General features: G+C 29.2%; 2 protein-coding genes across 3 annotated transcripts in view; one reads left to right on the top strand and one right to left on the bottom strand.

Annotated features, from left to right (window-relative positions):
- The window catches only part of LOC107452759 (DNA polymerase alpha catalytic subunit), a 49,144-nt gene extending 40,725 nt beyond the window's left edge, over nt 1-8,419 (bottom strand). Inside the window, exons 1-6 of one of the 2 annotated variants that reach the window (XM_043044981.2) lie at nt 8,178-8,419; nt 7,307-7,410; nt 6,611-6,707; nt 5,020-5,088; nt 2,360-2,478; nt 1,423-1,568 (exon numbers count right to left, since the gene is read on the bottom strand). In XM_043044981.2, coding sequence (XP_042900915.1) covers nt 1,423-1,568; nt 2,360-2,478; nt 5,020-5,088; nt 6,611-6,707; nt 7,307-7,410; nt 8,178-8,196 — 554 coding nt within the window. In that variant the 5' untranslated portion in view covers nt 8,197-8,419. The remainder of the gene's footprint in view (nt 1-1,422; nt 1,569-2,359; nt 2,479-5,019; nt 5,089-6,610; nt 6,708-7,306; nt 7,411-8,177) is intronic. The other variant, XM_043044980.2, reaches the window with a different exon arrangement.
- Nucleotides 8,420-8,630: 211 nt separating this feature from the next.
- LOC107452753 (5' nucleotidase A) overlaps nt 8,631-17,174 on the top strand; it is a 15,984-nt gene continuing 7,440 nt past the window's right edge. Inside the window, exon 1 of the mRNA XM_016069325.3 lies at nt 8,631-8,827. Coding sequence (XP_015924811.2) covers nt 8,769-8,827 — 59 coding nt within the window. The 5' untranslated portion in view covers nt 8,631-8,768. The remainder of the gene's footprint in view (nt 8,828-17,174) is intronic.

The raw sequence follows: 17,174 nt of genomic DNA, 5'->3' as shown, positions 1-17,174 counted from the left end.
TAAATATCTCATTGTTCATTAGTCGAATAATAAATAAATAAAAGGGTTAAAAGTTTGATTGATTTTTATACACAAAAAGTATTTCACGTTAGTTATAGCAAATGTATTTCCTTAGCTGTTAGTAAACTTGATTTAAAGATTAGGTATATGCTTGCTGCTTGATCTGTATTAGAAAAATCATACTTATTTCTTAGCTGCCACACTTTTTTGAGAAGCTTTCTAGTGGTATTTAAATAAAAATTGCAACAATAACTATAAGGATAAATTTCTTAAATTTCATCACCAACTAAAAGTATGTCAATGTTTACCAGATAGTTTTTTTTATGTTATTTTAATTAGATATTTAAGATGATCAAGAACAAATTAAATAAAGTTTATTAAATAAAAAAGAATAAAAATGGTTGCTAATTTATGATTCGGTAAAATCAGAATATTCTCCCACCTAAAAATTGGAAGTTCACAATGCCCCTGATTGTTCCATATACTCTAGTATATATATTCATTTCTAAATTCACTTTTTTTAAAAAGACAACAATAGCATTTTAATCTACTGAGCACTTATAACGCATTTACTTTGAACTATTGGCATAACTGTATTAAAATAGCAGTTTTCTAGAATGAGAAGAGTGCGTAACAGGATAATTTCAGACCAATTTCCTCTAATTACCTCTGTTTATTTGCAGAATTATAGAAAAATAGATTTATTATTAAAATGCATTATGTAATTTTGCCAAAGCTTTCCATTATGGCTCATGAACATTTATTAAAAACATAGAGTAAGATTTTTGAATTAAGTTATAACCATTTAACTTCAAAAATTCATAAGGACCAAGGTTGGAAAAAGAAAAGAAAAAAGAAAAGAAAAAGAAAGAAAAAAGAAAAAAAAACAGATTTTTTTTTTTAAAAATCTGCCTATTAATGCTCTCATAAATTCATTAATAACATTTAACAAAAAATGTTAGAAATATAATTCAATATTATTAATATTTAATTTAATTAAAAGTAGTAATATAACTGGATTAAAATATTTCCAATTAATAGTTTTTGAATTATTAATTATTTTAAAATAACCAGTCGATTAATATTATTTTTTCTCATTCAACTTCAACACCCATGTGAAATATCTCATCAGCTGGATATCGAATTTGGAATAAATTATAGATGAGAAACAGTTTTTAAAGAAATCAATTATAATAAATTACAAGTCTTTCAACAAATAGCAATTATCCCCTCCTATTAATTTTTCTGAATCAAATCCACAATATCAATGAAATCATACCTTTAAAAAAATAGTTATGGTAATTTAAATATAAAAAAAAAAATTTTTTATAAAATAATTTGTACCATGCCAACCCGAATGGGCACACAGATAAATTGGCAGTACAATTGAAAAAAGGTAAACATGAAAAAAAGGAACAATACCGTTGAATAGGAGACTGGGAATTATTCACTTTATGTTTCTTACGAAGCACAACAGGTTTAGGCATGTTGCAGAACATATCTTTTTCTTTATGAAGATCTTCCATAATGCTACCCAGTATGTCATCATCTTCTAGTTTTACTTCTTGCTATAAAAGGAAGGAAAAAATGACAATTGAGAAATCAAGAAAGATGTAAAAATAATTGCAATTTTTAACTCACTTATGAAAATTAACATTTTAGTAAGCTTTTAATTATGCATTAAGGTTATAAAGTAGATTAGTAGATGATTCTAAATATAGTGGAAAGACACTAGAATGCCCTGAGACTGTGAAAAATCTGTTTAACTCATGTTAAGAGTAAACTGGATTTTTGTCTAATTTCATAAACCATCACATTAACATTGAAATCAAATATTCTAAGTGCTAGATCTAAATTTGTAAATAATTAATTTATTTAAGCACTGATAAAAGAAACAAATGAAATTATATTTCAACATATAGAATCCTCACTTACATATTTTTAAATATTTATAATAGAATATTATCTTATGCATACCTTACAAATTTTGATAACAAATTAATTAAACATAAATTATAAAATAATGATAATTAAGCACTGAAGTATTCTTTTCTTTTGAACTCATATCATGTTTAAATTAATACATGAATTTTTTTTAAAAATATATATATATTTTAAACTGAAACAATACGCTAAAAACCTTTCGTTTAGTTACATTAAATCAGATATTGAAATTTATTTGATAAAAAAATTCCACAAGTACAAATGTTTTCTCAAATTAAAAATATCTCTTCACAATTTTTGTAATATTTTTCGAAGTTGTGCTCCCCTAAGAAAATTTTTGAAGCTGCTATAGTTTGTTAGAACATACACACATCAATGCCACAAATAATTAATATCACTAACGAAATGGTCCTACCTCAATTTTTCTTTTTGTTGGCAAGGACTTGAACATATTTTTGATGTCATTTGTTTTTTTAACATCTCTCTTCTGAGGTCCAGCAAAACTGTTTTTGGGAATTTGCTTATTTTTCTTGTCTAAAAATAAAGGAAAATAATAATCACAGCTTAAGAATGAATTGTAAAAATAAAATTTATACATCTTTAACAAAAAAGAAAACAAGATTAAAATTAAAGGAAAATACTAGGAAGATAATTTTAATTAGGGATGAAACAAATATTTACTATTAGGCCTATTTGTATGTTTTGTAGAATATTTGGTTGGCCAAATATTCAACAAAGTATTATTTTGAAAATAAGTTTTTGATAAAATTTTTGGGGGAGAAATTTAATAAGATTTAATAAAGAGTAGTCTAAAATTATATTTTTACTATTCATTATGAGAAATAGATTTTAGACATATTTGTCAAGTTCTAAAACTTGTTAATCTATGTTCTAAAAGAAACATGGGAAGGCGAAATATGAAGAATTGAAACTAGATTACTCTATGCAGAACCATGAACTTTGTAATGCTGNTTTTTTTTTTTTTTAATTAAACTCAGGCAAGTCAAGCACATTGCTTTTCCCTTTACAACACTTTATGTTTTAAAAATCAAAAACTTTATTTTTGTTTTATTTTTGCTCGTTTTTCTATTTTAACGAAGCATATTAAACATAATTCTTTTATTGTCACTTTTTTCTTTTGCAGTAAGACAAATAACTAGTAACATAGAAGACTGTGATTCCCGATGTTAAAGTCATATTTCAGAACTGAGAACAATGCTTTTTGTTCCTCTTTTTTTATTAACTATTCTCTCTATCAGCGTTTTTATTAGGACAGCATTTTTTAAAGAGATTTCTAATATACGTTATATTCTCTTATGGTTAATTTTTTCTATAAACAAGGCAACGTGAAAGGATTAAATTAAGATTTCTAGTGTTAAAATCTTTCGTTTAAAAATTAAGAACGGTTTCAATCTAGCCTTTTCCTTTTCAAAAAAACTTATCTTTTTATAGGCGTTTTTTTATGATGCCACAATTAAGAGTGTTTCTATTGGACTTTAATCTTCACTTTTTCTTGAAAATACACTAATTGGAAAACTGAAATGTTTAGCTTTAAAATTTTCTTTTAAAAATTGAGATCAATTTTAATTTTTTCTGTTATACTTTTGTATATAATTTTTGTTTTTATAAACATTTTTATGATAGCACTCTATTTTAAAAGCGTTTCTGATAGACATTGTCCATTTTAATATGTCTTATGGATAAATTTTTTTTTCTGGAAAATGTTATTTTTAGCAGTCTTTTATTTTTTTTTTTTTTAATATCATTTTATCATTCTGGAAAATTTATTTTTGTTTTAAGAATAAAAAGAATTTTTTTTTTTAACTTTACATCTTTATCTATTAATGATTTTTTCTTAATTCGTTTATTTCTTAGCTATTTGGCTGCCAAATATTTTGTATTCGGCCAAATCACTATTCACCTAACAACCCTAATTTTAATACCATTCTAATATTTTACCTTAAGAAAATTTTAAGTATAATTTTTTAAATTTCAAGAACGCAATTGGATTTGATCTTCTAATAAAGTTTAAATCAACAGAGCATCTATTGAAAAATGCAAAAATAAGGATGACAAGTTTAGATACAACAGATTAAAATAAGCACTAAAATATCATGTTTCCAATAAATATGAAACAAAAAATCAAAAATTCAACCAAATCTATTGAATCTTAACTCTTTCTGAAATTATAGAGCAATCATTCCTATCACTTAATTGTTGATAAAACTCTTACTGAAGACAATAATAAACTAAAGCCACTTTATGCATACGGCAATATTAGAAAACAATTAAAGCCTTTGATGACTGAAAACAACATTAACAAAAGATAAAATGTCTAAATTAAATATAAAATGATAAGAATTAAAAAGGCTTGGACAATGTAGTGATCAGCTACATTTTCACCAATTGTGACATTTTTACAATGAACTGTAGTATACATGTACTTTACAAGTTTCCATAATTTCTATATCTTATGTATTAGGCTGTTATTTAACACCTACTCAATACAAAAGCATCTTATTGCAAACATAGAAATCATGTTTTCTTCTTTAATTGAAGCTCCTAAAGCTGCGGTGACTCAGGAGATAGAGCGCTCGCCACTCGATGAATCCTGGCGCTGACTGGTCGATGCAAATTTCGATACATTACAGTGCTGACGCAAAATACCCACAGCGGTAAACAGATCATAAGTTAGAGTCCCCTTGCCATCAGGCTAACGGTTGGAGGTTTTCCTTGACATGTAATGCAAATGTGAGATAGTTTAATCAAAAAGACCTCCATAGAGGTGAATTTCCCTAAATATTTGATCATGAGTTTCCTTGTCTACTGGATTTGGTTCAAAATTACAAGGCTGTGGAGTTGAACAATGGTTGTTGTAAACTTAGAAATTGGTATGCTATTTAATGACGATTATTATTATAATGTGTCCTTATTAAAGCTAAATATTAATAATTTGAACTTTTATAGTTTTATTAATTTTATTACATACTCCTGAATTATATATAAGCATAACACCATGACAATTTGAATTCAAAACAGAAAAATTTATATTTTTAGAACTAAAATAGCACTCACCAGTGTAGATGTCACCTTCAACATCATCATCAAAAATTTCACGTCCATCTTCTACATAACCACTGCCATCTATCATAAAAAAATATGATATAATTTTCAAACATTCTTTCATACAAAAATGATAAATTATAAACCCATACAAAATATTTATATAATGTAATTAAAATTATGGGAATATTTCTTATTTGTATGAAGAAAAAAATATTACTACTACATAGTACATATCATGTACATAAAAATATACATAGTACATATCATGCTTCTGCTCGAAATAATGTTTCTGTTGCCTAAACAAAAACATACATTATAATATGAGTGTGCTATATTATGCATACACCGTAAAAAAAAAATCAAACTTATGATAGATCTGATACGAGAAAATCATGAGATAAAATGAATTTCAAAAACAGATAAACTGGCAGAATATTAAGAAAGTACTATAGTTATTTTAATTTTATTTAGATATGCACCAATCTTTTTCATCCATTGAACCAATTGAATGTCTGATTTGAAACAGAATTATAATATAAAAGAATAGACAGAATTAGAGTAAGGTGAATTATATAATAACTTGTCAAAATTATTATACAATTCACCTTAATTTTATAACTTGTCAAAAAAATGCAAATAAATAGTGAATTAACTACCATGTTTAAGGAAATTAACTAAAGTGGTTAATTTCCCTACACATTATAGTTAAACATTGAAGATTTAAGTAGTAGTTACATTTAACACAAAATATGAAAGAGTAAAATTTTAAGCAAAATAAATTAAACATTACAGATAGATATATTGCTTGAAAAGAAGTTTTTTAAGATTATAAAAGAATTATAAATTTAAAGAAGGCATGAAGATTTTTACCCGGACGATGTAATGCCTTATTTTGATTATCAATACTATAAAACGATCTTTCTGCCACCACCTTCTGCAAAACAAAGTTAAATCACAGCAACTGGGCAAGAAATCTAGGAAGTTATGAAACTATAATGTAAAATAATTTTCCATTTAATTAATGTTAATATTTACACACATTAAAATTCATTTAATCGAAATTATCTGAGGTTGCTGCCACTTATTTTTGACTAAATGCAAAGCGAATAAATAAACAAATTTAAAAGATTTATTTAGATGGTAGATAGGTACTTTATTTACGTCGCACTAGGCTGCACAATGGGCAATTGGCGACGGTCTGGGAAACATTGACGACGATGATTCTAAGATATGCCATTGGAATTTTGTTCCTCTGCAGAGGGGATGGCTTGCCTACTTTCGATAACCTGACGACCAGCGCGTAGTCGAGCACTTTACGGTAGAACAGTTTAACGAGGACCGATACCTTGCACCCAGTCCACAGTGGGACACAGAAACATTGATACTAATATTATAATGCTTCTGTAAAAACAAACGCTAACGAAAACTGCAATTTTGCCTACAATGCTTAGAATGCTGCAGCTAGTTATTCTGATCCATTTGTTGTACCAGCTAAAAGCAAAAAATTAAAAGAACTTTTGCATAAAAAATTTCAAAATGATTTGTTAATGTAATAGGTAAAAATGAATGCTCAGTGTAAAAGACTAGAATATGGCATTACTATCATCAATAATCCAGTCTTCTTCTTGACGCTCTTGGACAAGACGGGAAAATTCTTTCTCTGAAACTTCTTCATAAACTTTAGATTCTTCAACAACCTAAGAATAATTTGGAGACATTAATCATTAAAAAAAACTAAACCGAATTTTGTATTGGTCCATAATAAGCATAAAAAAGAATAATAAATCAAATAAAGGATTTAGAGAAATTAAAACTTGTCTGTCTTAATATAGTTAGGCAATAATATATGCAAAGTAAAAGCTTCCAAATCAAATATTGATTAAAATAACACAGAATAAAAAAATTTTGCATTGCAGGAAAAAAACCAAGATAAATTAGAACTAAATTTCAGTTGACAGTTAATTAAAGGCTTAAGACATACTATCAAACACAGAAAAGCTGACAATAGTTGTCACATATAAAGACATATAACAATTTTGACAGTTTAAGTTTTACTCAAAAAAAGCTTAACTACAAAGATAAATACATATTTTCTCTTTTAAGTCTTTACTGGAAAAAATTAGCAAAAAAACATTAAAAATAAAATTCACTGCAGTGGAAACACTAAAAAGAATATAACATGATCTGAAAATTCATTGTAATAAAATCATTAATATAAAGTTGTAAAAATAAAAAAGAAACGTAAGGAAATATATAAATTTTAAAGTGAAAAAATAAATTTATTATATACACTTACCTCATATTTATGTTTTGTTCCCTTCAAGGACTTTAATTTTTCTAAAGCAGCAAACCTACCAAACTTATCATGCTTTGTACGTTTAGAACGTACTCCACTTTCCTCTACAATATTAGAGAAAAACATTAATTATTACATAAACTTAAGAAATTACTGGGCTTTAGACTTTTTTTGCGTCTTACATAATATTAAATAAGTGGTATTTCATAGATTTTCACTGTCTATCCAATTAAACAGACTAAAATTATTCAACAACTATGCATAAGAAATTACAAGCAGTTATGTAGTCCAAGGACAAAAAAATAGGTGACAGATCATGTCAGTGTGAAATAGGACATAACTAGATTGAAAAATAAAGCATTTTCAAATAATTTTTAATTCAATTAATTAAAATTTATTTTCTTACTTTTTACTGATTGCATTAATATTGAAACAAGATAGTATATTAAAATTAACTTTGTAAAACAATGATCAAATAAAAAATTATAATTTCATTTCTGAGTGTATTTCCATATTATGAATATAAACTTTTGCATAAACTGGAAATCCTTCAAATAACCAAGTGAAACTACCAGGTTATTGATATGATAAAATTGAAAGCTTCACTATTCCGTAAAAAGTAACTAATCATAATTTATTACTTGAGAATTTTAAAGTGAGTTTTTCAACAAGAATGCTATAAATATTTACATCTGAAAAACAAATTAATTTTATGTGTTCTCAATCAATGACTTTTTCCGACTGCAATATTAACATTAAAAAAACATAATTATACATAAATAATGAATTTATTATTATAAATAAAATGTATAGGAAATGTTATTGTTGAATAAGTTTAAGATTCATAATTGAAAAATGAAAATATGCAAACCTGACTTATCAGAATCCATGTAAACAGATAAGATAATCAAAACTAACAATTAACATCAATGGTAAAGAAGAAAAAAATTACGGACTAGAACCTAAAAAGATGAATACTTCAAAATATAAATTGTAATATTCAGATATGCGAATAAATCTTTTTAAATCTTCAAAAAGTAACAAAAAGTACGATTAATGAAAAACAAACATAAAATTTGGCGCGTACCGCGTAACATATCATTGCCATTCAATCAAAACTAATACGGAGAAACAGAACACGGTAGCCATGATTTTTAAAATCTTTTATCAATACTCTGGTATTACAAAACTATTTCACTAAAACAATGAGAAGCCTAGTTAATAATTAATTACATGTAAAATAATATTTAATAATAAAGGAATCGTTTGGATATATTAGAAAGGTCCCATTAAAGGTCGTTATCAGCGAGGAACAACTAAACATATACTATTGTAAATCAACCCGAAACAAAATGCGAATTTGTTGTGACGTCTGCTCTCACTTTAAACTTTATTAATTAACGCTTTCATTATGACTGATGAAACTCGAACATTAAGGTGTAATATTAATTAAGCAAAGAATATGATAACTTTCATTTCAGTTCGATTCAATTCTTGGAGGTGGATTAAAGCAGTTTCCCGGTAATTTACACCAAATTTTACCTCTGTATTTTTAAAAATTTATATCCATTCTAATTCTAAGCATAGAAATCAAATAATGTTAACATATTTTATCAATGATTCCATCTATGTTTTAAATTCGATCACTGACGGGAAAATTTATTTAAAAAATGTATTTTTAACTGTCATTTTTATTAATAAATGTACTAGATCCATTTAAAGTAATGAATCTGAAATCCTCTGATGTCTTAAAGTTGATTCACTCTGTACTAATTGTTTAGCCTATGTTTTACAAATAATCTATTGCATTGACTTTAAAATCTACGTAACAAATGCGAATAAAACGTTTCTATGAACATGTTATATATTTGATTATAAATATTATCATGATCAAATCTTTTCTTATATATTTGTATAATCCGTACTTGCCACAAAATAGTCACCGAGTTTTAGCAGCAGAGATTTCTGTATCGCGATCTGTGGAAGAATAATCGCAAAGTCTTGAAAACTTCCAGTCAGCAGCACTCAAGAATCTAAAAAAAAAACATCACGGAAAAGGGCCAACTCGAAAGGTATAACCCGTAGCCACCCCCGAGCAAACATATACACAGGGCCCGATTAAGTCTAATTAGGGCCCCCCCTCTGCTTCACTACTTCAATAATGAAGAACCGAACTTTATGGAGGTATTTAAATTTTTCACCTCATTTTACATATATAACAAGAAAATTGACTTGAACCTAAAATTATCCAATGGTCAGACGAAATATCGTTCTGTCCATTTTATTGATTTTTTGACAATTCTATATCTATCATGCCAAATGCAGTTTTCTGCTTGTTAACTTTGTCATCTAGTTGCAAAAAAATCACACTCTTGCTGACATTAGTTCGGAATTCCGCTAAATTTTCCCAATTACGATGGCTTAGTTAGATCAATCAGAAGCCGGTATATTTGTGAACATATCGCATTTTGTGATGTGTAAAAATAAAGGCTTTTGATTGGCCAAATTTGCTCATCGTAATTGCGAAAATTTAGCAAAATTTCGCCTTAGAAACCTATAAATTTACGAAATATAGATTTTTTTGTGTTCGTACGATAGATTAATAAAGAAGCTAACGTAAAACTGAGGGGTTTCACATTGTACTGATATTTTGTTTGAAAAAAGTTCATTAAAGAAGGAAACGTAAAATAAACCTTCTATTCAATCTGGGGGCCCGGGGCAACTGCCTCATATGCCTCTGCCTTAGTCAAGCTTTGCATATACATGTTTTTTCTTTTTTAAATTTGCAAATTTTAAATCTATTTGGCACCTTGGCGATTGTAGTTGGCGCAACAGATCACGATACAGAAATATCCCCGTTTTGGCAGTAACTGGTAATAGACACGTTAGTTGGTGAAAATCGGTACTGATATGGAAATATATCGAGTATCAAAAAGCTGTGGAAAAGAGGCTAAAATTTGGTACATGTCATGCTTTTCATTTTTTAAAGTTAACGTTTTTTCAAGCACTGTAAAAAAACAGTTGGCAGTTGAGGTAAGTAGTCGAAGCCTTATTTTTTTAGTACAGAAGAATCTCGAATGCTCTATCTAGTTTCCCTCGGAGGCAATTTGTCTAGCTCCCAAGTAATGGTTATCACATGTGAAGAATTGCTACTTTTGTCTTGCAAAGCTATCTCAACAATATTAAACACAAGTTCACATCCAAATGATGATGAAGTAAATTATATTGAGATCTGTACAATATTTTTACCATTGAACTCGCAAGTCTATTATTGCCCATGGATCAAAACGTGCTAAAATGTTGCAGATTTTAAAAAATTTTTACAAGCCACAAAAGGTGAGGCAAAACCATGAAGATACATCGAGAACGATGTACTGTAATGTGTGACTGGGTTATCAACAGGTACCCAAAAAACGGGGGGAAGCAGAGAGGGCTTTAGCCCCCCCCCCCTCCCCACAGATTTTTAAATAAAAGAACTCAACCTTTTCTAAGACAGCAATTTTTCATAAAATATTTATGTAATTAAATTTACAATTTAAAAAATAAATAATTTTTTGTGTCTGAATTTTAAAGAAAAAATTACCTGTCATAAATGAGCTTTAACATTTCCTTGGTGATAACTGACATGAAATCATCGCTTACTCATTCCTCTATGGAATATTTATTCCATATGTCCCTATTGCTAACGGATGAGAAAAAATTTTCTTGGTTTCGAATGTCACAGTGAATAAAATAAAAACAAACAGTGAAATAGAATTTTAAAAAAAGAAAATGAGAAATAAATAATTTAAAGGTTGACAATTTCGTTTATTAATTTTATTTTGATTTTATAACAATTCTAGTCAGGAAGTTAAAGTTAAAATTGCAACTTTGAATTCTTGATTGCCTTTTTCAGAGTTAAAGATAATTCAAACCCGATTAATACTAATATATATAGAGAGAGGGAGAAAGCTGCCCCCCCCCCCACTCTTGAGATACTTTAATGGTCAGTAATTATCATGGTAAGATTTGCATATTGGTACCTGTACCAAAACATCTCCATGTCATAGCAACAACGGGGTTGTGGCTATGATAAACTAAAGGAGAAAAAATCACGGAATGGACCAACTGGAATGGTGTACTTTATAACCTTCCCAAGACGTACCATTATATATTTTTTCTTTTTTTAAAAACATTTGTGAGTTTTTTTTTTTAAAAAAAAAAAAGAAGGAAGAAACAAAGAAAAAAAACTTTTTTACCCTTGTCAATGGTAGTTGCCACATTCATCAAAATATACCCAACATCATTCACTTTTTTATCATTAATATTATTATTATTAAATATACTACGCTAACATTTATGAATTGCTTTATTTCTGTTTACTTATTCTCTCTCTTTCGTATGCCTGTTAAGGCAGAGTGGTGTGATTGTTCTTNAAACCTGCACTTTCTGCACATGTGTCCTAGAACTTAAATTAAAATTTAAAAAATAAATAATTTTTTGTGTCTGAATTCTAAAGAAAAAATTGTCTGTTGCAAACGAGCTTTTATATTTCCTTGGTAATAACTGACATGAAATCATCGCTTACTCATTCCTCTATAGAATAAATATATGTCCTTATTGCTAACGGATGAGAAAAAATTTTCTTGGTTTTGAATGTCACAGTGAATAAAATAAAAACAAATAGTAAAATAGAATTTTTTTTTTAAAAATGAGAAATAAATAATTTAAAGGTTGACAATTTCGTTTATTAATTTTATTTCAATTTTATAACAATTCTAATCATGAAGTTAAAGTTAAAATTGCAACTTTGAGTTCTTGTTTGCCAATTTGGGAGTTAAAGATAATTCAGACCCAATTAATACTAATATATGTATAGAGAGAGGGAGAGAGCCACCCCCCACTCTTGAGATATTTCCAGGGTCACTAATTATCATGGTAAGATTTGCATATTGGTACCTGTACCGAAGCATGACCATGTCATAGCAACAACCGGGTTGGGGCACACGATTAACTAAAGGAGAAAGTATCAGCTGAACCAACTGGAATGGTGTAATTTATAACCTTCCCAAGACAAACCATTATATATATTTTTCTTTTTTCAAAAACATCTGTGAGTTGTTTTTTTTTAAAAAAAAAGAAGGAAGAAAAAAAACTTTTTTACCCTTGTCAATGGTAGTTGCCACATTCATCAAAATATACCCAACATCATTCTCTTTTTTATCATTAATATTATTATTATTAAATGTACTACTCTAACATTTATGAATTGCTTTATTTCTGTTTATTTACTCTCTCTCTCTCTCTTTCATATGCCTGTTAAGGCAGAGTAGTGTGATTGTTCTTGTTTTCCAGTGGTGTCATCTATGGCCAAGATTTCGACTTCTGCTACACCCATACGTCACACCCGTTTATAAGGCGGACCCATTCATCCATCCATAGATCATAATTTTGACCTGAATCAGAAAACAATCAAACTCCAATTCTGTACACCTAGAGGTATTGATTTGTTTTGGGAACATGGAGGACTTTGCGACTCCACAGATTTAACGTGCATCAGTCACCATTTTACTACACAGGGAGTATCCGGCCGGCGGGGGTTCGAATTCTCGGACATGGGTCCAGCGCCCTACCGACCAAGCTATTCCAGCCATTTTATTTATTTGTTAATTATATTTTATAATTTCAATAATTTAAGCTTTCGAGATAGCTCAAGACCACAGATCAGAAATGCCTTTTACTGAATCAGGTATTTTTAGATTCTACAAGAAAAATTCCAAATGAATGTATTGAAAGGGAATATTAATATTGTACTGTCATTTATGGGTCACTCAGAACTTTAATTTAAATGCTCCTTTTCTCATATAGATCCCTGAACTTGACAAACGACTTACATTAGTATTCTCCTGTTTATTTTTAAGAGATCTATAAAATGTTTAGGATAGTAATACTCTGTATTTATGCTATCACGAGAATTTCTGCAAAGTCTTAAGTTACCACTATGGAAATAACAGTGAATTGATTATGTGCAGAGCCTAGAGATATTTATTAAAATTGTTGTCTTTACTATTTCTTTTCTTTTTAATTATTTCAGCCAAATGATATCTGAGGGAAATGACTAACCCCACACCCCTATTTATCTTCGTATTTTTAGAAACTGACAGCACAATAGTCTGGAAAAGTTCTGGTGATAGTAGAACAATAAATTTATAACAAATTATGTAAAAACTTTGTAAGAATAGTCTGTCTATGTTTAGTTTGGCTAGGATTGGCGCGAGAAAGGGAATTAGGAAGAGAGAAGCTATGTAATGTGCTATTTCTTGTTTTCATAGCAGCATACAGTCTAGACTTTGTGCCAAGGGGGGTTCTTTTTTATTCTACAGATAAGCTATAGGAATGTAAGTTTTTTTTAGCTATATTCAAGTGTCTATACACTATTATGCACGCTACTGGTGCATTACAGACCTGCTAAGAAATGGTCAAATTCACCACAGTGTATTTAACTCCATATTTTTAATCAGTTTAGTAAAGAAACATAGTCACAAAACATAATCAGGATCAGCTTAAAATATTTTTATTGAGTAATATATAGCCTATGTATGAAATTTTCTCTGCATGAATTCCAAAGTGGTAGCTAAAAGGAGTAACCAATCAAACCAGTTAATTGTCTTATTCATAAATCTACTATTATGTTTTTTAATGTGTATGTGTGGTTCGTCATTTTTTTACAACTGCGACCTACATTTACAAAATTTCTTTTTCAAGGGCTGAGTTATTTTTATTTATTTAGTTTTTTAATGTGTATACGGAATTTACTGATTCAGAACACGCAGTTGAATCTCTCCTTTACTTTTATCAAGTCTTCCAATGAGGTGAATCGGGTTCAAATCCCAAACGATGACTGGTCGATACTAATCCCGCATCCGGCTTGCATCGGCCACAGTGCTGACGTGAAAATATCCTCAATGGTAGACGAATCATGGGTTAGAGTCCCCTTGCTGTCAGGCTAACTGTGGGAGGTTCTCGTGATCTTCCTCTACATGTAACGCACATGCGGGTTAGTTCTATCGAAAAGTCCTGCACGAAGACAAATTACTCCAAATGCTTGATCCAGGAGCTCCCTTGTCTTCTGGATTGGGTTCAAAATTACAAGGCTACGGAATTGAACATTAGTAATCGTAAACCCAAAAATTGGGTCGGCTGTTCAACGATGGTTCTATAAAATCTCCATAATGATCAGACAGAGTTTGAAAAAAATTTTATCTTGATTTTTGAACAAGAATTCTAAAAATATATATTTAAAGTGGTCAGTCACAGTGTTATAATGGCAACTGTTTTTGTGGGGGAGGTCTAAAAATTTCCAAAATTTCATGTACCTTTTGTTTAAAAAATATATCATCTAGGAATGTAATAAAAAATTTCTTTTTCTAACTGCTTTTGGTTCATAAGTTTTTAAATTTTATCCACTTTAGAATAGGGGTTTTCTCATTTAATTTAAATTATAATTTAATGCTAAATAAAATAAAAATTGTTATTGCAAAACACAAAAGCTGTTTAGAGTAGTCATTTTCATTCCATTTAAACTTAAAAAAATATATTTAGAAAAATTCAAAAAATTTTCGAATTAATGAAATTTTTAAAATTATCGATGAAGCTGGAATTATAACAAAAAAACTAGTTCTCATATGGTCCCCTTCTAATACACACCTTGTGAATTTAGATCATTACCCACCCCCATTATGGATCCCCCACCCCCACTCATTATGGGACACCCTGTGTGTAATAATGGAAACGAATATACGAGTGTACCCATGTTTTGTTCTCAATGTTTTAACAATGTCAGATATTTACTACCGTCAAACCCCGCTATAGTGAACCTCAAGGGACCTTAATTTCGGTTCACTATAACTGGGATTTCACTATATCCGTACTGCAGACCATTTTAACTAATTTTTCCGAACTGCTCCCTTTTATTACATGATATTTAAATAAATGACCAATAAAAAGAAATACAAAAATGATTTAAAAAAAAGCAATATGTAGTAACAAAAATGTGTTACTTTAATTTTTTATTATTAAAAAATTTAGGGATGGGAAACTGAGATCGAAGAAGCAAGCAAGAAAAAATGCTTATAGCAAAAGTTTTAAGAAATAGATAGTTTTAAGAATCGGTATATGTATTTTATGTAGAAATTTAAAATTGCCCAAAAAATGAAGAAAAAAAATCAGTCGAAGACAAAAATAAAATTCATAATATCCAATTTCCTCTCTTCGTTTGGTTCACTATATCCACAAAAAATAATATTATACGTGTATAGCATGGCACGGAAGCGAACATTTCGTTCACTATATCTGGGAGTTCACTATAAACCATGTTCACTATAACGGAGTTTGACTGTATATCTTTTGATATTTTATCCAAACCGGAGTACCTAGCAAAATTTTAAGAGTCGTGCAGTGAAGGTTATGACGATCAAAATTGACGTACTTGCTGTTAAGTATCTTCGAAATATTACATGCATTGAACGTCATTTTATTTACCTTTGTAATCTTAAACCGAATGAGATAAAAAAAAAACATTTTGAAAGAAAATTAGATATGTAATCTACAATCATGATTTTAAAGTTACTTAATTGTGAAGGGTTTTAAGTTTGTCAGTGTTTAAAATTTTACTTCCTGTTGTTCTTCTCTTCTGCATCAATAGCTGGCTTATTATTTTGTGTAAGAATATTTTTTATATCTGTATTGAGCTTTAAAATTTTGAACTTTTTGTATTCAGATAAAAGATAAGTCTTGTTTATCTATATAAATAGTTTCGCAGTGAACTAACTGATCGTGAAGACAAGGAGTAGAACACCGAAGTCAAGCGTCACTGGCTGCGGTCAGTAATCGGGCGGGTGACCACTTTGATCAGCCTGCGTAGGGACCGAGGTTACGCGGCATCGGTCTTCGTTAAACTGTTCTACCTTAAAGTGCTCGACTTCGCGCAAGTCGTCGGGTTACCAAAAGTAGGGGAGCCATCCCCCTCTGCAGAGGATCAAAATTGCGATGACATGTCTTCGGATCATCCTCATCGAAGACTGTCGCCAGTACCCATTGTGCAGCCTAGTGCGACGTAAATAAAGTACCTATCTACCATTTAAATAAATATTTTAAATGTGTTTATTTATTCGCTTTGCATTTAGACAAAATTAAGTGGCAACAACCTCAGATAATTTCGATTAAATGAATTTTAGCGTGTGTAAATATTAAAATCAATTAAATGGAAAATTATTTTATATTATAGTTTAAAACTGTGTAGTACGTTTTGATGTCTAAAAATTAAACTACATTAACCCTTTTGCACCGACTGTCACAAATGCGTGCCAGCATGAAACGTTATCAATCAGAGTAAAAGTAAAGGTGGTAACCAAACTATTTCTAGCAGTTTATTTGTGGCCAGGGTTGTTGGGGAGAGTGGCTCACCTTGCGACACTTTTTTATTTTCGTTTTTTTAAATTTTTGAATTTTGATCAATTATTATCAAAATTTTACCTGGCATTCTTGTACCATTTGAAAACATTTTTAACTAGGTTTTGATTTTGTATCTGTCATAGAAAAAATTTTTAAAAAATGCAGGGCTGATTGTGCTCCGGAAAAAATTCGGATTTCCGGAATTTTCGCTAACAGTGATCCGGAAGTTTCCGGAGATCGAAGGTCCAGACGTTTCAAAAAAATAGTTGATCACAGAAGTTTCCGGAAATCAAATTTTCAAAGGTGGAACTTAAAAACACAGTTTATTTTATTTGTTTGTAAGGGAGAGCCAGAGAGATACTTTATAAGCTTATATTCATGATTAATATTCATTTTTTATCAGTAAATAGTTGTTATAATCATAAACTCAAGAAAG

Source organism: Parasteatoda tepidariorum, chromosome 2, assembly GCF_043381705.1.
Source record: "Parasteatoda tepidariorum isolate YZ-2023 chromosome 2, CAS_Ptep_4.0, whole genome shotgun sequence".
NCBI classification, from domain to species: domain Eukaryota; kingdom Metazoa; phylum Arthropoda; class Arachnida; order Araneae; family Theridiidae; genus Parasteatoda; species Parasteatoda tepidariorum.
This window is presented reverse-complemented; position numbering and strand designations above follow the sequence as displayed.